General features: G+C 44.6%; 2 protein-coding genes across 2 annotated transcripts; both read right to left on the bottom strand.

Moving 5' to 3' along the window:
- Positions 1–372: 372 nt before the first annotated feature.
- LOC124996341 (polycystic kidney disease protein 1-like 3) lies at positions 373–3,239 on the bottom strand. The gene is made up of 2 exons (XM_047569224.1): positions 3,095–3,239; positions 373–2,627 (listed from the first exon to the last, which is right to left on the bottom strand). The coding sequence occupies exon 2, from the start codon at positions 2,610–2,612 to the stop codon at positions 1,272–1,274; it is 1,341 nt and encodes a 446-aa protein (XP_047425180.1). The 5' UTR covers positions 2,613–2,627; positions 3,095–3,239; the 3' UTR covers positions 373–1,271.
- Positions 3,240–5,075: 1,836 nt separating this feature from the next.
- On the bottom strand, positions 5,076–19,815 carry LOC124996927. Its single transcript, XM_047570351.1, has 11 exons — positions 17,304–19,815; positions 11,821–12,020; positions 9,417–9,539; positions 9,079–9,208; positions 8,547–8,728; positions 8,306–8,425; positions 7,836–7,940; positions 7,584–7,729; positions 7,092–7,149; positions 6,463–6,711; positions 5,076–6,127 (listed from the first exon to the last, which is right to left on the bottom strand). The coding sequence occupies exons 1-11, from the start codon at positions 19,675–19,677 to the stop codon at positions 6,008–6,010; spliced, it is 3,807 nt and encodes a 1,268-aa protein (XP_047426307.1). The 5' UTR covers positions 19,678–19,815; the 3' UTR covers positions 5,076–6,007.

The raw sequence follows: 19,815 nt of genomic DNA, 5'->3' as shown, positions 1-19,815 counted from the left end.
ACTTTAGGGAGCGAGTGTGACTGCGTGCCAGTGAACGCATTTTTTTTGGCAGGTCTGCTTTGTTTGCGATCGGCCTGAGACAAGCCTAGCTTTATATGGTCATCAGGAGCATGGGACGAGGGGTCCTGCGTCCGCCAGGTTTACATTCACCCCGGCTCTGTTGATCGTCGCCCGCCCGCCCGCGTCCGCCTCAGCTGCTCGTGGGCCTAACACGAAAAAGAAGAGGAAGAAGAAGAAGAAGAAAAAGAAGAAGAACAAACACAGCCTCACGGATCCTCGCAAGCGTTCAGGGAAGTGTTTTCTTTTCGCAGGAAGGGAAGTGAGTATGAAAGAAAAGCCATTTGTGAGGACTTCACAAATAAGGAAACTGAGTGAGTTCACAGAGCTCATAGTTTTATTATGACTGCTGTTTGGACGCACAGGAGGACGCGTCGACACAGGAAACGTCTCATCTGCCGCCGCTTTTGCCGTTTTGTTGAACATTATCAGCAAATTAAACGAAACAAACATCAGGCAAGAAAATCCTTTGATTTGAGAGTCTACTGAATTTTAAACATCCCCCTAGGATCGGTGCCAATTGTAAACGACTGCAATGTCTTCAAATAAATCATATATTGTGTTTTAATGGAAATCAAAGTAAAACTATATATACACATATACACATTTACACACATATTCCTTTCTGAAGATTAGGCAAGAACAGACCCTGTAAAATAAAACATCACCGAATGGTTAAATAAGACATTTCTTGAATAAATTATCACACACAATTGAGCTGAGCCACATCAGTCAAAACCCTACATTCATGCTATTGAGCCTTCGGCAAGGAAAGCAGTTCTTGTAAACTGAAGAGTGACTGACGAACAGTGATCCTGTCTCCAGTCGCAAAGTGAAAAAGCATCAGGCCTCAGCTCCGGATGTTTAAAAAAAACAAAAAAAAACCCCACTTTGATCACTCTACTCATCCTGTTTTCAATTCTCCGGTGTAAAACTATGCGAAGAGCTAAATCCAAAACACACACCGTACTGGCTGACCTCAACCGACGCTAAATATGTTCGGCGGACACGTGACGAAAAAAACAAAAGTTTGTGTTTTCATTTATATGTGTATTTGTGGTTTGGTGTCTCTTCCTCCTCACAAATAGGCCGTGCACTGAAGCTGAAACCACCACCATCAAAGGGGAAGCATGAGATTATTCAAACACTGGCTGGTTCCACATGGCTGAGATTAGACGCGGGCTGATCTGACATGTCAGTGGGTGTAAGTCCCTCTAAACGCAACGGTCGTTTTCCGGGAGGAAGCTGCTGAGCGTGAGGTTGTCCCCTATGTCGTCATCGCTGTCTCCGACCCCGGGGAACACCAGGATCCCGTTTCGGACCGGGTTGCGTTGCCGCGTGTAGCTTTGATTTGTCTCAGGCAGCAGAGCGGAGATGCACATCATCTCGGTCTCCTGCCGGGGTTTCCTGGTCTTGTGCTTCCTCGCCGACAGCTTGGCACAGAGGATAATGGTGGAAACCATGAAGGCGGTGGCCACGGCGGCCATGACCGCGATGGCGATGAGGCAGTTCTTCACCACGCCGCGGTTGGAGCAGGGCTGGTCAGTGGCGGAGTGGCTGCCCGAGCCTTTGCCGTTCGCGGCTGCTGTTGTTGTTGTTGTTGTTGTTGTTGTCGGGGCCGCAGTTGGAAGTGGCAACCTCTTGGGCTTACGAGGGATCAGGATTCCCGCGATGGTGGAGGAGTTAGCGGGGGCAGTGGAGTTCTGTGAATCAGTGGAGACGGACGGAGAAGCAGAACCTGGAGATGTCGCGTCAGGAACCTGTGACGTGGCCGCGGGCCGAGACGTGGAGCCGAGCTCTGTGCTGGTTTTGGACGTCTCAGCCGTTGAGAGGGGCGACGGAGAAGAAGTGGAGTTAGACCTAGGAGTCGTCCCGGGGGGAGGGCTTGCAGTCGCTGTGGCAACGGCGGAAGCCGAGGGGCTGGTGAGGTTCAGAGCGTGGACGGGAGTCTGTGCAGACTTCTCAGGGGAGGTGGTTGAGGGTAACCCCGATGTGATGTCAGGCTTACTGGTGGACGTGGGCTGCAGACTGGATGCGGACACGGAAAATATCGCTGTTGAATTAGCCGTCGCCTCAGTGAATGCGGTGGCTGGTTTCTGGTGGTCTGGAGTTGTCTGCGAGGCTGTAGCGTGGTCGGAAGATTCCCCGGCAGACGTGGTCGCTGCTGTGGTGGTATGAAGCACGTGCACGTCCGAGCTGCTGGTCGCCGCAGCTGCAGTGTTGATGACAGTCGAACCAACCATGCTGCTGCCTGAGCCGTTTGGGAAGTCGCCAACAGGCGCCTCTTGGGTTGTTTGTCTTTCCTCTGTGGCTAACACGCCGTCCTCCGCTGTAACACCACGCGCCGTGCTGGCACTCGTCGCAGCGACGCCGACACTTGCAGATTTGTGATCTGGAGTCCCGGCTGCGCTGTCAGGCACTTGTGCAGTGGTGTGATTAGACTCAACAGTGACGTTGCCGCTGCTGGTTTCAGAGGGGGAAGCAGTCACCGAGTCCACAACAAACAAAACACACATTCCCCATAGCAACGGCGCCAACATCTTCACGCCGATCATTGTCGCGCAAGAGATCTGAAATCACAGAAAAGGTTTAAGTTAAATGGTTGCGGTGTAGACGTGGTGAAAAGACATGCATGAGGGGGGAAAGAATGCGTCATGTGTCGTCTTGCGACTGTCATCTTGTGATGAAGCCATCATGTGTCCTTCACCGCACTCGCTTTACACAGGAAAAAGAAAAAAAAACTACTGAACTACTGAGTGAGTCAGCTTCTACACTTCTACATAATTATTCACATTTTGTGTGTTTTCATGTAGATGTCCTGAAGAAAAAAAAATGGCTGAAGAGATCTGGCTAAGATGACAACGGTCATTTTTTGAGATATTAGCATAGATAAATCTATCTCGTTTAGTAACAAGCTTCAAAGTAAAAATCATTTTCACCAACGTATCATTGAACAAAGGAGACAGCAGATTCAGAAACTTCAACACAGAACAACAGCCTTGTCCCTGGCATGTGCCAGCGGAGGCTCGTGTCTTACCTCGCTGCTGGTGAAGCAGACGTCCGGATGTGAGAGTAGAGTCCTGTAAGGCTTCAGCTCATTTCAGCGCCTCCGTGCGAGAACCTCCTCACGTCACTGAAAGACCGACTGACTGTCACACTCCTTTAACGAAAAGAAACAGGAAACTGTGCTCACTGCACTATGTAACGTTTTCAGATAAGTCAGGAAGACGCCTCCTTGTGCAACGCACACCTTCAAGTTGCATCAACCACGGAGAGAGAGAGCAACTCCCGACTGGTGCTTCGATTTATTGTCACTGAAACCCTGCACCAACAAATCTAGCATTTAAGAACTTTTTGATCTATTCATAGACAGAAGATGTGACTTGACTCACTGCTGGAAAGCCAACTTCAGGTCTTGCTGTAGTGGTTACTATTTTATTTAAAGTAGCAGGAAGTACTTAGTTCTGTAAACTGTCAATGCAACCTTGCTCACTTTTCTGTTTTAGATTTAAAGGGACATGTCGTGGCTTTAGAAGTTAACCAGAGATGTAGAAGATCAACTGTGAGGACGCCATCACTACACTACTGTGTATTATACTGTTACCCAGATAGCATAGTTGTCACATTTGAACATTTTCGTAAAAACAAGAAAAAACACAATTTTTAGCAAGCACATTCATATAGATATTGCAACAGTAAGTCGCAAAATGACTTTTTGCTAACGATGTATTGGATAAAATCATCTGCATGTAGTTAGGTGTTGAATTAACGGCCCCACAACAACAGTTTGAAACACAAATGTCGGCCTTGTGTGGAAATCATAACTGTCACTTCCTGTACTGGTGAATCAGTACACTGAGCTGTGGTTATAAAAGGATTTGAATCTTTTTCCTTTTTTTTTTTTTTAAGTGACAGATAAGCTGCGTGTGTTTTTCGTGTTAAACGTTGTCATGCAACAAAGAGGAAAAAACACTGAGCGCTGAACCACCGCTGGTTGCATAAGGGCGCACTCCCTTCAGCTGTTAGCTCATTGACGCAACGCAACGTTCTGCTGGGAAAGTTTTTATCCTGGCATTAGTGTTGATGTTACTTAGACGTGTACCACCCACCTAGACCAGACCAGACAGCCCCACCCCATAGCAGTGACACTCCTTGACAAAAAAAAAAGACCAAAAAAAACAAAAACATTAAAAACAGCACAAGGTGTTGACCTGACCTTCAATTTCACCAGAGCCTAAACTGATCAAGTATCTGTAGGACAGAGGCCCCTCCCCTCAACCCATAGGACCCAAAGGCCCCCACTAATAACATCCTGTTTCCAGACGCCACAGGACACCCTCAGAAGACGCATGTCCATTTTCTGATGAGTCACAACTGCTTTGGAGGCACAAGAGAGACAAACACAATATAATGCCAGGTCATAATGTTATGCCTGATCAGTGGATTTTCCTGCTCTTCTTTGCAGAAGCTGTGAGGACATATCCTCCTGTGCACAACCTTCGCCAGCCCTCCTCCCCCACTGACTCTCTCTAGGATTCAAATTTGAATGTCTGGTCTTCCTCTTTTTTTTCTCTTTTCTTTTTTTTATTGCACATTTGAATTTGTGCTTTGGTTCCTTGTCAAGTTGAACGACGAACACTGTCTTGATTTGTTTTTGCTTTATAGCAGATGCAAGAAGATTTTATCTGCTTGAAGAAAGGAAGCTCAATTTGCTGACGAGGTGGACGATGTCCGCCGCGTTTGGGCGAAGTTACATGTTCTCCACGCGGTTCTAGGAGACTTCCCAGCCTCCCGACTGGTTTCACGTTCCGATTTTTTTTTATGTTGCAGCTCAGTTTGAACAGTATAAATAATAGCAATGGAATCAATTGCACTCCTAGAGGCCGCACGACTGACTGAAAGTTAAATTGGCTGTTTCTTCATTTGAGATTTCAAATCCGCATCTGACGGCAGAAGTGAAAAGAAAACTGCAAGTCTCCTGTCTGTCGAAGCCAGAAAATGAGGAAGAAAAGCAGAGGTTTTAATGTGTAAAATCTTTATTATGTGCACAGAACTGTTTGTTTGTCAGGGGTTCGGTGAAACACGAGCTGGGTGAGTGGTCCCGTCCCAACACCAACACGCACTGGAGAGGCCAACGTTACCTTGACCCCTTAACAGTGACAAGAGGCACCACTTACATTTTGCACAACATCTACACCAGAGAGATGCAACCCCCCCTCCCCTCCCTCCTCCCCTTTAAAACCCAAATGTTGATTTTTCGAGAAGCCCAGAAGAACAGGAACGAAATGTTTTAGAAGGAATTCTTCCACATTCATAAATCTGATGGATATCAATGAGCAAACAGGTGGTAGGGGTTCAACGGCTATCGTTTAAAAAAACAGAGAGAGAAAAAAAAGAAAAAATCCAGCTATTATTATCTTTCTACCAGGTTGTGGCTGGAATGTACAATGGGAGAAACAAATAAATGTAAAAGCAGTGCATCAAACGGCACACAATTCATATTTGGCAACACAAAAAAAAAAAGAACAATGGAAATACTGATGCTACATACAGTTGTTTGAGCAGTAAGTACAAACTTCTCATGAGAATGTTTTACCACAAACGAAACAGAACAAAAAGTTAAGACTTTTCCTTCAACAAAGACGTCTTTTCTTCAAATGTGTACATGAGCTGAGAGAGTTCTTCCTTTTTCTGTGTGTGTGTGTGTGTGTGTGTGTGTGTGTGTCGGGGTGAGGTGTGAAACGGGAGACTTGACGAGGAAAAAATAAAGTTCATCTAGGAATGTAGGCTCGGTCTCGTCACAGGGACGACGCCAAGCTCAACGAAAAACCGAATCTTGGGAGTTTGGCCGTGGCTGGACCCCGTCCGGTCGATTCTCACCGAAACAGCTTCCGGTGTGTGTGTGTGTGTGCATGTGTGTGTGTGTGTGGGGTGGGGGTGGGGAGGGGTCCTACATGGCGACCTTGGCAACCTGCTCCTCCAGTCTGGCGATTCGGCGATCCTGAAGGATGACGCGGTCCCTGAGTGACTTGAACTCTCGGAGTACCTCTTCCAGTTTGTCTTCCATTTTCTGGAAGAAACGAGAAAAAAAAAGGAAGTTTAAAGAAGTGTCTAAAAGGGTTACTGTGACAAATACGGGGTATCTGCTTGAGCAGGCCTTGCAGCCATTAACATTTTCCTTTGCTTTTCACTGAATCGTGAGCCAAATACCGAAGTATGTGCTGATCCATAACTTTCACGAATTGTTCCAACCATAATAATTACTGTGAAAAGGGGGGGAGTCGAAGCATCAGCACTAAGCCCAGCGTGCGAGCGTGAAAGGAGAAACGTTTGACTCAGAGGAAACAGTAATCACAAGCTATTTTTAAGACCAACTCAGAATCTTAAGCAGAGCTCCGCACTCACCACTGACGGCTGCGGAGGAGCATGCTTCTGGATGGTGGTGGTGGTGATGGTTTCTGCTTTTGTGGCCGGTTTGCTCTCTAGGACGTTCGTCTTGACCACCTTCAGGTCCCGGTTCTTCGTGGAGACGTAGCCGTCTTTGAGCGAGATCAGGATGGGGCCTCCGTTCTTGCCGGCGAACCACTCCTCCGCCTCCAGGGCAGGGTCGGGGCCCGCTGTGTCTGGGTACAGGTCATCCTGGAACAGATCCGACTGGGGCAGGGGCAGAGGACGTGAGAAAAGTCACGAAGACAGGAAGACGGCGGTGGAAAAGAACGAGGTGTCATCTACTATACCTGTTCTATATTTAACTCGGCCTAGTGCCATTTATAAATATACATTACACTTTTTTTTTATTTCAAACATGTACAACAGTAGGGTGGCCAAGCAACTGCTGTAAACATAAACATACCTAAATGGTGTGTGTGTATATATATATAAAATATATATATATTTGAAAAATGTCTCATCAACCAAAGATTTTGGTTGATGAGACACTGCAGTACATCTGCAGACCCCCTAGGGGTCGCCAACCCCCTGTTTGAAGAGCCTATAGAGCAGCGATTCCTCGTAAATAAACAAAATGAACGTACCTTACGTGGGACCGTCATGATGATGGGTTCACATTTTCTCTCGTGTAATTTGTAAAACCTTAAGGATGAAAAGAGGAGTTACATTTAGCAATCAGAGATGAATAAAATTCAGCCCAAAATATAAATATATACACTGGTAGGGAACTTTTCAGGAGGATTTACTGTAGGTGAAAATCATAAATAGTTAAACAAAAAAATAAAATAAAAACATTGGACATTTTGAACAGCATATTTAAATTAAACTAAAATTAAGTCCAAACATTTATTAGTTAAAAAATTATGAGGCAACTGACTTTAGTTACTTTTTTAATCTTAAATGTCCCAAAATGTCCATTTCCACATTCTAACTTATAAACAATCATCATCTATGACATCAAACTCGTATTTTATTTCCAGTGTGGGTGCAGACATTAAATTTGGGCACAAGATTGGCTACAGAAAGAAACCACAGGATCACCTACTAGCACGCAGCAAACACAGCTGCTTCAGTACCTGGCGATTTCGCATTTGTTGACATCCAGACCTCTTTTGGGCATGTATCCCATTCCCCTCTGGGGCTCCTTGGTGGAAAAGGTGTTGAGGTAGTGAACGAACGGTGCCTCGTCCGTGATCTCAAAGTACCGAATGCTGCTGTCGCCCTGAGGACGAAGTCAAACAGGTGAGCTTTGGAGTCTGAAAACACTGAAAAGGGAAACAAAACAGCAGTATTTATTTATTTTATTTTTAAATTAAGCAGCTGCTTACCTTTCCACACAGGTAGACTACACTGGTGTCAGGGTCATAGAAGGGCAGCAGAACTCCATTACTACTGTCCATTTCTTGGACGCATATCGGCTCGTCCATGTTGTCCTGGAAACACAAAATTCAAGTGACAGCTTAGAAGAACCTTGTATGATATGTGATGACATTAATCTGTGATGACACAAAATTCACTGCTGCTAATTAGACCTGAAAAAACCCTAATGTTTGAATTTAACGCCCCCAACTGGAGGTGAGGTGTTACTGCTTCAGAACGCAGACAAAATAAAAATGTGCCCCTGGGGGCTAAAAAGAACAAGGGAGAATTTTCTCATGTCACATTCACTAAAGTTCAGGAGAGACTCGTGGAGACGCTGACAGTACTTTTCCTTGTGTCACGGACAGGATTCTAAAAAGGCACATTTGTCTCACGATAACATTGTCCCAAATCAATTAGAGCGACCACGGTGACATACAGCTTTCCACAGGGCTAGCTGGCGCTCGCTCATGCGGCTGAATCCGGTGGTGAAAATGTTTCCATCTGCTAAAAAGATCGCTCTCATTGGTCGAGCTCCCTCGTGCGCTTTGTCCTTCTCCTAAAAACAGAAACACACTTGTCAGATTGGGCAGCCGTGACTCTAAGCTTCATCAGAATTGCGCCGTGTGTTTATGGGAGAGATTATTACCCCTCACCCCCCCTCCCCAGCTTTCACTCACCGCCACTATCTTCTTTTTACGGGGGTCGATGACGCGGACCTTCTTGTCCTTGCAGGCGGTGCACAGCAGGCTGCCATTGCGGCTCCAGCTGACACTAAAGATAACGTCAGGGTGCATGTCCTCCAGGTTGATCATGGCCTCTCCCGTCCCCACATTCCAGATGATGATCTGGTTGTCACACCCTAAAATGTGCATGCACGGGGGAGGGGGAGGGAGGGGGGTCAGCGTGCGCATCCCTCTGTCTGAGTTTATTTTCAGCACTATACATCACACAAAGCAATGCAAAAGCAGACGCTGGGATAATTGGTCGGATTTGAAAAGCAGCTGCACGGGCGTAGCCAGACTCGATTCTTACCAAAATATGAGAAAGAAAATATAGCGCTGCACGCAACTGGAAAGACTGGCTACAAAACAGAACCGTTTTGATGTAAATGAATTCGGCTCCACTGCACTTAGACTTCCAGGCTGGCTGCACACAACACGTGTCAGTTCGAGGCCACGGGGTGCACGAAAAGCTCCACTCAAAGGTTACCTGCGCTGAGGAGGACGTTGCGAGCGGTGGGATGCCAAGACACGATGCCGACCCTCTTGGAGTGGCCCTCTAACACGACCACAGGCTCTGAAAGGGGGGTCTCCATTCCATTCTCAGGAATCTGCCACACCTACAGCGGATCAAGAAAGTTAAAAGCTACAGGGAGATACTCCTCAACATATATCTGGTGTTGTTTTTCATATACGCTAAAACATCGTGTAAAAATAGTGCCATTTTTTTACTTCATGCAGCACGTAAGATGTCAAATCCGAGGCTCTAATAAACCGGTAAAAAACCCAAAGCTCATGTGACCAGCCTGAGATCCACCGTGTCCTTACCATGACTGTGCAGTCCTCCGAGCCGCTAGCAATGACGAGGTCGTTGTGAGGACACCAGTCGATGTCCAACACCGGGCCCGTGTGGCCGCATACTGTTGGGTAGACCTTGTCTATACGGCCGGTCTGCGAGGCACAAAGATAAGTTTAATGCAAAAAAAGATAAAAGGCGTGAGGTCAGGCGCGGCAATAAAAGCCTGAGTGGCTGATATCTGCTACAGGGATATGAAAATAACAGACAAACAGGGTTCACTGTCGTGTTACTTAGCGGTTATATCCAGTCTTTTCCTCATCACACGATCCATTTTAACTCATCTGCTCATTGCACACTTGTCTGGGTAAAAAATAACTTATGACCTTTTAAAAAAAAAAAAATGCTGTCTGTGTTAGCATCATATCGCATTTAACGCTGTAACAGCAGCAGCAGAAAGAGACCCTGACATGTTCAAATACTGAATTCATTTGTGGCTTTCGTAAGAGACTAAAGAGACTAAAGAGCAGTGCTCGGATTCTAACTTTGATTTTCAGACACACAGGAAGTCTGTTTTAAGCTCTAGCCAAAACTATTTTCATGTGTGGATGGAGCAAACACATCACAGATCTATTGCGAACTATCCCAAAGTACAAAAAAAAAAAAAAATCTTCTCCAGATGCAGGATATTGTGCATAAATACAAATGAATCAAACCAGGATGCCCAAAATAATATCACAGCACCCGTCTCCTGTGTGTGTTCAATGAAGCGACAGTAACGTGATAAACACACCGCGTGCCTTTACTGCCAGGCAGATGTCAACATTGATTATCTATGTTTTTTTTTTACTAGAGATATTGGCCTCGGGGTGGAACAGCAACAGAGCATCACAACAGCAGTGACGAGCAGCCCCGCAAAATTGATTCAACGCATCATCCAAATCCAAAAGCTGCATAGCAGATTTGGATTCTGAATCTGAGTATTAACACATGTGCCGCACAGTTTACTAACCTGTTTACTAAAGTCATAATTTATAAAAGGCTCTACAGCCTCTAAAGCCAAACTATATGCTAACACAATCACAGTGGCCAAAACTAACGTGCTGATGTGTTGGAAGTGTAATGTTAAGCACGATCAGTTTAGTAATTCAGTTAGTTCTCTAAAGTTTGCTTATTAGGACTTTAACCAAACTATAGCTACAGATAATGAGGAAGTTTCTTGTGCAGGTACTTGGTCCAAATAAATAAATAAATAAAGTACATTTTAATCTGATCATGATGCTAGATGAAGAGTTATGCAAAGCACACCAATGAGCGCATCAGATTTCAAGGCAGACCATGCATTAGTAATCAAGCCATTTAAAACCATAAATCAATCTGCACTGAAGTCATTATGATACTTCCTCTGGGGAAAGTCTGCTCATGGTTTCAAGGCAATCCATCGTTTCTTGGTTGGGATATTTCTGGCTGGATTTTTTTCCCGTTAGTTCGTACAGCTGATGTGAGTGGCAAACTGTTAAATGTAACAAATTACACAGATGTCGATTCATGCCCAATTTTCAGTGGTCAATCCAAACGGTTCATGACTGAAATTGGATAATCTGGGTATGAACCGCCACTTGGATGTGAAATGTACTGAAAGTTTAAATATGATGAAGTTCAATGTGACACGAGCCAGGTTTTATATCACAATGATACTAAGCAAGTGTGCACAGAAGAACATAAAAACCCTTCAAAACTCCAATCCTCGAAGTCTTGACGACGGCTATTTCAACCTCCTGAGACCCAAGCTTTTGTTTGCTAGGCATTTTTTATTTCTCCAAGGTATTTGGGATCAGTAGCACCTAAGAAGTAAAAAAACTAAGCATCATCTTTCAACAGGAAGTAGTAGTTTTTGAAAAAAAACAAATGTCCTCATACGTGGACAATGGGATTATTCATTATTTTCATAATGAGCAAAACCAGAATTGTGAACAATGAAGTCCCAACGTCCTCAAACGAGGACTTGCTAATTAGCGAGGTTGTAGATTGCTGCCTTTTGATAAAATTTGCTAACTTTGTGGGTCATATCAAATTATAAATGTTGATAAGCATAAATAAATAAGTTTTAATCATAGAATTTGATGGGGTTTTGTTCCTTGTCCACTTTTGTCCTGTGATCGTTTGCAGAATGAATCCGATGAAACGCCCACTATCATGTTTTTACCGACTAGTGTATTGACCCTTTGCTACCACTCAGACTAAAGTGTCCACTAACAAGGACAACAGATTTAAATGAAGTGGAATATGCTGCAATAAAACCTAAAACTTAATGTCCCCATATGAGGATGCAGGGTCTCAGGAGGTTAAATCACACCACTAGGATTTCTCATCTAACCTGAGACTAATGTAACATCAAAAACTCCATCTACTATGGCAGCACGAAGAACGGCTCACCTTTTGTAAAGGAAGGACGAGAAAGGCTCCACCCCCACTGGCGTCTATGATGATGGCAACGAACTTGGGGTTGACGGCACAGAAGGAGCTGTCCCACGTGACCCTGGACACTCGGATGTCATCGTAGCACTGGTCGTTCCTCACGGCCTGACCGAACACATGACGGAACTTGCTCTGTCGCACAACTCGCCGCAGCATATCTGCAGAAACAAATATAAGCAGAATGAGACGGAGCTATTGTGTGTTTTGCCTACAAATGTCCTCATTAAAAACACAAAAAGAAGTATAAAGGGCCGTTGAAAGTGACATTTTCGTGCACAGACGTATGAAAATGAACATCCGTCTGTGGCGCGCTGAGAAAACCTTGAGATAAATTTGGTTCGGTGCCAGCTCGCTCTGTCTCATCTGAGATTATGCTTATTAACTGTGACTGAGCGGGCGGAGGAAACAAGCCGGCTCTATCTACAGGCGAAAGCTTGAGGTAAACTGTACATGAGACACGTTCTCCTCCAGCTGTGTTTACCTCCTTATCTCATAGTCATTTTTCAGACATGTGAGAAACCAGGAGAAAAAAGAAACGGGTTCTGTGAAGGTCGTGAGATTTCTGTTAAATCAGCCGTCAGCTAACGGACAATTTAACTCAAGAAATCAAACTTGTGGCACAGGGTCGCTTCGCTGCCTGCCCTAACACGTGGCTGAGCTCAGTCACGAATGCAGACATAGGTGGCATTTCAGAGAGATGTATTGGACCATCACACTGTGTCAAAATAGGCAGTTCACTACTTTACTTCTGGGTTTCCTGTCCACGGGAAACACGATATTTCAGAGTGTATTGATTTGGATGCAAGTACAAACACTCAGATGTGTCATTCTGCAAGTTTCATTTTTAAACTACTGCATCAGTTCCTGACACACCACACACCACAGATGGTCTGTTGTCACTCAAGATCCTGGATATCATCTCTGCTAAACAGTCAATGATGATATTTAGACTCGGCGTATCTTTAAGGATGTTTAAACACAGTTCTCAAAGCAGATTCCACTGATAATATATTAAAATGGCATATGAAATGGACTATCGCAGGTTTTTGCTTTTTCAGTGGCTTCATTGAGTACTTATATAGCGTCCAGGGGAGACAATTAAGCCGTCAGTCTGGGGCGACATACAGAATTGTTATACAAGCTGCAGGGGTTTTCTCCAGCTATCCACAGGTCTGTCACCACACCAAACCACCTGCCTCTTCACATTCAGCCACAGATTTTGACAACAGAAAAGCTGACTCACAGCCTTTGGGCTCATATAGAAGCTAGGATTTTTCTAAACACAGGAGCATATTTTATAGCCTGACAAAGAACTGAATTTAGAACAAGAAGTAAAAATGGATCTATAATTTAAAGTCAAAAGTCACTGAATAAAATATTCCATATTTCGGAAGTGAATGTCTTAAATGGTGGTTTATTTGATTGTGTTATTAATTAAATTTAACTCACTATTAATAAACATCTTAACAACTGACATTTAGGGACATGCAAAATATAATTGGAACATTACAATTTGGCAAAATAAAATAAAATTATCTAGTTTAGTTTCACCAAGTGCAAAGTGGCATGTTTATTTTCATGGATTTATGTTACATTTTTATGATTTGTGTATGTTTAATGAGCATCTTGATACACAAAAAAAAGGTTGCTGGAAAACACTGTGAAACAGTGCACTGACCGCACAACCTCAATGAACTTACTATGAGTATGGTTCAATGTGAAGACGTCACGATGCACCGATTCATGCTTTTTTTTTTTTTTTTTTGTTTTTTTACAACTACTGCTATCAGGTTTGCCCACATTTCTGAGGTCGATTCCTAGACTTGTAATAAATCAGATGCTTTCCCTGGACGTTCCCAAGACAATTCACAGAGCTGTAAACACAGATCATGTTGCTGTAGGGCTGCACAATGCCTGGACAGCACAGGAATATAGTTTTCGGCTCATCGGGACAGCGTGTACCCTCGGCTGATATTACTGCTCTAGTATCCTGCAGCAGCTACCTCCACTGCTCCTATTCATGTGAGATGATGGACTGTTTCACGGCCTGTAGGCTTTAGTTGATGCCACAGATTACAGCACTATGCTGCCCACCCACCCCCCTGGCTGGTGGTGGAGTGCATTCAGGGCTTGGTATCATAAGGGCAGCTACAAATCAATGCATAGCAGCTGTGGTCCGAGAGGGAGTGAGGTGAATTTAATATCTGGTCTCTCATATATAAATAAAATGTAGTCAAGAGCCCTGCAGGAGTCTGACTTCCATGTCTCTCATTTTATCTGTCTGGACAATCGGGGGCTTAAGGAGTGTGTGCAACGCCGCTAAAGGTGCAATCACTGCCACTTTAGCTCGGACCTGACTTATAATAACACCGGCATGTTGAATTTTTAATGTGCACGTCTGCAGGTCGTGTTCAATGGAGGCTGCAAGAGCTGCACCGAGCTAACGTCAAACAATGGTCGCTGGCTAATGTTAGCTCATGTTAGCACGAACCTCTGTGTCCTCCCAGTTCAAACAAGTAGTTAGCTACACGTTGATATATGAAAATAACCTGAAGTTCAGCAATAATTTTAGAATCGTTTGGTCCAATCTGGGCATTTCTAACCAGGTCATAAACATGGACGGGTTAAACGCTAATGATGATTAACCGACATAAGGGGGTGGAGATAAGTGTTTTGGTGACCACTGGCCAGATGTTAGCACCTCCAACCCGTCACGAAGCCACGTTTATCGAAGGCTAACGTGTAAATAAATAAGGTAATGAGTAAGTAAAGTAAGAAAGTAAGAAATAAGTAATAGGAGAAGTAAAAAAGAAACACTTATGGTTATGGTGACAAAATATCTGGAATGAAATTCGGGGAACATTTACAGCTCGGGAGATAAAAAAAAGAATTAAATGTTATCAAGATGAAATGAATAAATTGCGGTTTCATTCATTTTTGTCAATTTTATTCACATTTAAACTGCTATATCTTTATGTCAATAGCAGCGCGACCGGCTACCGTAATAGTAGTAGCCTGCGCGCAACATGCTCACACTGGTGCGGTTACCGTAGTAACAGCTGTTGTAGTCTGCGCGCAACATTTTTTCCCCTCATTCATAAAACGCTAAAATCGTGGACAGCTTTAGCCCCGTCCCAAAACGGGGACTGTCCCCACAAATCGGGGACGTCTGGTCGCCCTACTTTTGGTAAATGTGGTGGCTGTAATCGTATAAAACGTTTGGCAGCTGTGCCGGGGGCTGGTCCCCTCTCACACAGAAACCTTTCACGGCGAGCACGGAGGAGGCAACCGAGGGGGAGTGTTTTTCTTTTTTAAATATTGCACAAGCATGCGACTCATACGCGTTTGCTAAAGGTGCAATGTTAGCGCGCACAATTCTAACGCTCAATTATTTGCAATTTTAGCCCGCTGGTGTTTAATTATTATTTTTTTGCATCCATGCTGCTGTTTGGTTCAAGGCTAAGCTAGCTGCTAACTACGAGCTGCGGTGGACCGCTGCCAGCTGACGCAAGTGCAGATATTTCCACCCAAGGATTTTTTGGCTGCTCCCATTCTCAAAGCCATCCAGCGAGCTACACGGATGCTGCACAGCCCCGACCGACGAACCAAAACGCAAAACATAACAAGCATGCAAAGGCGCTTGCAAAATTTCTTCCTTACCTCCTAAATCTATGCAAGATTTTCTTACGCACGGGGGGGTAATCAATCACAACACATGAATCTGGTAGTTTAGGCGCGCCCTTCTCCTGCAGGACGTTGCTCTTGTTATCCCTTGTCTCCACACACACGCAAAAAAAAAGCCCAACTGCAATGCTCTGATTTCCCCCCTCTTCGCTGCAGATCTGTGGCCGGAGGCTGAGTTTTATATCTAGCGGTATTTCAGTACGCCAGTAGACAGACAGAGCATCTCCTGTCCGCTCCTCACCTGCGAGAGACTAGCAGTCGCCTTTTCTCATTTCGTTATTAAATTCAGGAGGAGATACGTTGACGACTGGCTACGGCACATGCGCAAAACGGAAAAGGCAGCTTTCCTTCTGAATGGGGATGGGGTTGCTGGGAAATAAAAAAAAAAAAAAGAAAAAAATCTGGATTTCTCGCATTATCCCCTTCACGTCTTCAAGTAGACGCCACGAATGAGATTATTGTGTTCAGCTGTGCGAAGACGTGAATTTTTATAGCCAACAGCATCTTTTTTGTATCAGGATCCCTCCCCTCCCCCTCTGTCCCATCTCATCCCATCCAGGCCTGTCCTGCCCAAACACAATAAAGACCCCCTCCCTCCCTATTGAGACTCACCCATACACACACTCTTAATAAATCTCTCCTTTTCCATCTCAGTAATGATGAAATTTGTGGACGCGGAAGTCTTAGATCCTTGTTCGTGATCCAGAAATTGGAGTTTATAACAGTTTCACTTATTGCCGGTTGATTTTTAAGATGAGTAAATAGAAAGTTTATGGGCTTCTTAAATGTTTCATCTGGGTTTTAGTGTTTTTTTTTTCTTTATACAAGCCACAGAAATCCAAATCTTAATTTGAAGTCTTTCAATCACATCACCCTGTCTTTAATAAAGTCCAAAATGGGCTCCATTATTAATTTATAACCCGGTGCAAACGAGACATCCTAGACGAAAGGGTATGAACGGTTATGGACTCACATATCATCAGTGTGAAACAGCTGAAAGCCCTGGAGACAAGTAAGTGAACCTTAGTTGTTATTGGATTTTTGTAGGGTTCATTATGGGAGACTCTTAGTTTCTAGAAAAGTCTATTTGACATTTATTTTTTTTCTTGATTATCTATCTATCTATCTATCTATCTATCTATCTATCTATCTATCTATCTATCTATCTATCTATCTATCTATCTATCTATCTATCTATCTATCTATCTATCTATCTATCTATCTATCTATCTATCTATCTATCTATCTATCTATCTATCTATCTATCTTTGCACTATCTGAGATCCTGATATTCTGTCAAAGTTGTAGTTGCTTTTAAGTATCAACAAAAACACAAGCATAGGTTTATCTAAACTCTGAGAGCAAGGAAATGGAGCCACATTTTTGGCTTGACGAGTGAACACTCTGAAATTGCATTTAGGTAAATCATTGGTAGTATAGAAATATTGATTTAATCACCTTTAAAAAATATACATTTTACCTCAATAAGCAACCATGCAGATATAGTTTCTGTCTGTCAGTATGCCAACAACTTTGACCTTAATGTGACTATTAACTTAAAAGTAGATCATATTAGTTTCTAAAAAGTTTCAGTAAAGAATTGGATTGCTCAAACTGAAGCATTCATTCTCAAAGTTTAAGCCTCTGAACGTTAAAAACTTGTTTAACTAAACAACGTATGTAGTTTAGGAAGCACACACTAGTTTTATGCTCTGATGAAAAATAGACCATACACACAGACAGTCCAAAGCACCTACCTTTCTTTGGAGGTGGTTGCACTTCTGCTGCTCTTTCTTTGGATTTCTTTGGGACATCAAAAGTGTTCTTTATTTGAGATACTTTCACACTTGGGGTCTGCTCAGCCACCCGCACCGGAGCTTTGATCCCTTCAGGTTTGGCCCGACTCTGATGTCTTTGCATTTGGTTAGTTTCTTTGATAATTTCCGACACAGGCTTATAGGAAGTGATCTCGCTATCGTTTCCTGCATCTCTCTGGTGACCGTGTTCGGTTAGATCTTTTAGGCTGCCGTAGTTTTCGTGGCTGTCGCCGCTGACCCTCCTATGAACTCTTTCAGATATGAACTCGTGGTATGATTCTCTTCTCCCTGGTCTTTGAATGTCATTTTCTGATGTGGCCTCGGGTATGGGAAGATTCTCAGTGGAGGCGAAACGATTTGGAGACCTTTTTTCTGCAGCAGGGGGTGACACTTTATATCTGGACCGTCTGTCCAGGAATACTCTGTTCTGTAACATGTCCAAGTCTTGTGTCTCTTCGTTTGGATACAGCTGTGCTATACGCGCACAGTAGTCAAAGTCGACCATGTCTCCGTACTGGTCGTCCATGCGTCTAAGGGAAAGATGGTCCCAAGGGCTGAGGTCAGCCGACAGTCGGCGGATGTTGGTCGGCACGGTGTAAGTGCCCTTTTCATCCCACAGCACGCACATATCCTGATTGACTGGAGTGTTGTACGGAAGGTCTTTGTTAAAATCGAATGTGTGCCTCCTTCTCACCCTCTCTTCAGAACGCAGATGGTCTTTGCCTCTTCTTTTCACATCACTGGACATTAATTGCGCAGTTTTGAGCCTTATGAATGGGTTTTTCGGTTTTTTGGGCACAGGTGGAGGTGGACCTTTGACTTTAGGCTTTTCTTGTGGCGTAGACTCGTCTTTAGAGTCGCATGAGGTGGACGCGGCGTCCGGCCCCTTCGATGAATCAGCCATATCTGTATCGGGTGCAGTTGTTTCTTTGTTAGCCAACAGATGAGTCTGGGGAGGAGGGGTGATGACCGCAGAAAACCAAACAAGCTCACTCTCTCTTTTTAAGCTCGCAACCTGGATCTTTCCATCACAGCCTTCATTTTCGGATGGTGGAGGGCAATGGGTCTTACCACATTGTTCCAATGGAAATGAGGGATCGTCTTGCTGTTGCGGTAGGACGGAGTGAGGGGTCGCAGCCTTCAGAGGGTTGGCGTCTGTATTTTTTTCAGGCGCTTGGCCGTCATCTTTCTTGGTAAATGAAAGAAGAGTGCTCAGGACTCCAGCTTTGGCTCTCTTAGAGACGGCACTGGCAAACTTGCTCTGATGGTTCTGATGATCCACTTGTTGCTGTTCAGGAAACCCTGAACCGTGACCGTCCTCATCCAGATTTTTTGATTTGTTTTGCGTTAACTGGTCCTCGTGCTTTACGTGAGCAGAAGTCTGCTCCGTACCGCGGCCGCTCAAGCTCTGCTCCGTCTCTGCTTTTTCTCTACCAGTTGTCTGACCGTGGGCAGCTCCAGCATGACTGGCTCCTTTTAGCTGACACCTGCTGCCTGTCACTTCAGCCAAATGTTGACCCATTTTCCTCATGAAACTCGCTGCGACTGAACTGCTAGTCTGTGCATCAACAGTTGTGTCTACACATGTGTCAGACTTTCCTCTGCTTTTCTTGTCAATGCCCCGCTCTTCAGGGCTATTCCTAGAAGCTCGTAGACGGTCGTCATTGTCGTTGTCTTCTTCATCTCTTCTCGTGGTAGATGTTCCAGGTTTCTCGGTTTTTACCCTGTGGCTGAAAACAGTGTTATTTTCAGATGGCGCCCAAGTCTCATCCTTTTCCAGCACTACAAAATCCTCCTCATTAGTGGGAGCGTATGAAGCTGTTAGACTCCCGGTTCGAGTCTCAGGACCTAAGTTGCAACGGTCAGTTTCTAATTTTTCCTGAGTTGTCTGCTCCTCCATAGCTGCAGTCCTAGTCCAGGGCACAGCTTTGCTCTCCGGGTCTTGCTTTTTGTTGGAAGTTTGTCTTGTCTCCTTAGTTTTTGACTCCTCTAAACTATGAGCGACACTCTCCCTGTCTCCACCCACCCACTCTCTGCTGGTGGTCTCCCGCCGGCCCAAAGGCCTGATTGGCTGCCCAGTTTGGGGGTCTGTACGTGCAGGGGTGACTGTGAGCTCCCCAGTGTGCCCAGTAGCCGGGCTGCTGACAGTGATCCCTCTAATCCCGGCAATACTTGGAGAGCTCCCAAAACCGGCATCATCTTTGTCTTTGCTGTCGTCCTGCTCTGGAACCACCGACTGCTGCGTGTCTCCCGTTCGCTCCGACCAGTCGGAATCTTCATCTACTTCGGACAGCTTTTCCAGCTTCTGTCCCATGGCTGTTCTTCTGTCTTAGCATTAGAAAAGGGAAACACACATGTCAAGACACAGCAGGAGATTTATAAGTGAGTCAGTGACATAGTGGATGGGATGCCCTGCTTCCTCATCCCATAAATGAAATGTCAGTATATGCTG

This window comes from Mugil cephalus, chromosome 19 (assembly GCF_022458985.1).
Source record: "Mugil cephalus isolate CIBA_MC_2020 chromosome 19, CIBA_Mcephalus_1.1, whole genome shotgun sequence".
In the NCBI taxonomy this organism is placed as follows: Eukaryota; Metazoa; Chordata; class Actinopteri; order Mugiliformes; family Mugilidae; genus Mugil; species Mugil cephalus.
Note: the sequence above shows the minus strand (reverse complement) of the source record. Positions and strands in the feature narration are given on the sequence as shown.

Bases quoted from the DNA above. Each gene is read 5' to 3' on its own strand.
- LOC124996927 (XM_047570351.1), bottom strand. From the start codon at position 19,677: ATGGGACAGAAGCTGGAAAAGCTGTCCGAAGTAGATGAAGATTCCGAC. The intron at 12,021-17,303 runs GTAGGTGCTTTG...TTGTTTCTGCAG, and splicing joins GCAACCACCTCCAAAGAAAG to ATATGCTGCGGCGAGTTGTG. The intron at 9,540-11,820 runs GTGAGCCGTTCT...TGTGCCTCGCAG, and splicing joins TCGTCCTTCCTTTACAAAAG to ACCGGCCGTATAGACAAGGT.
- LOC124996341 (XM_047569224.1), bottom strand. From the start codon at position 2,612: ATGATCGGCGTGAAGATGTTGGCGCCGTTGCTATGGGGAATGTGTGTT.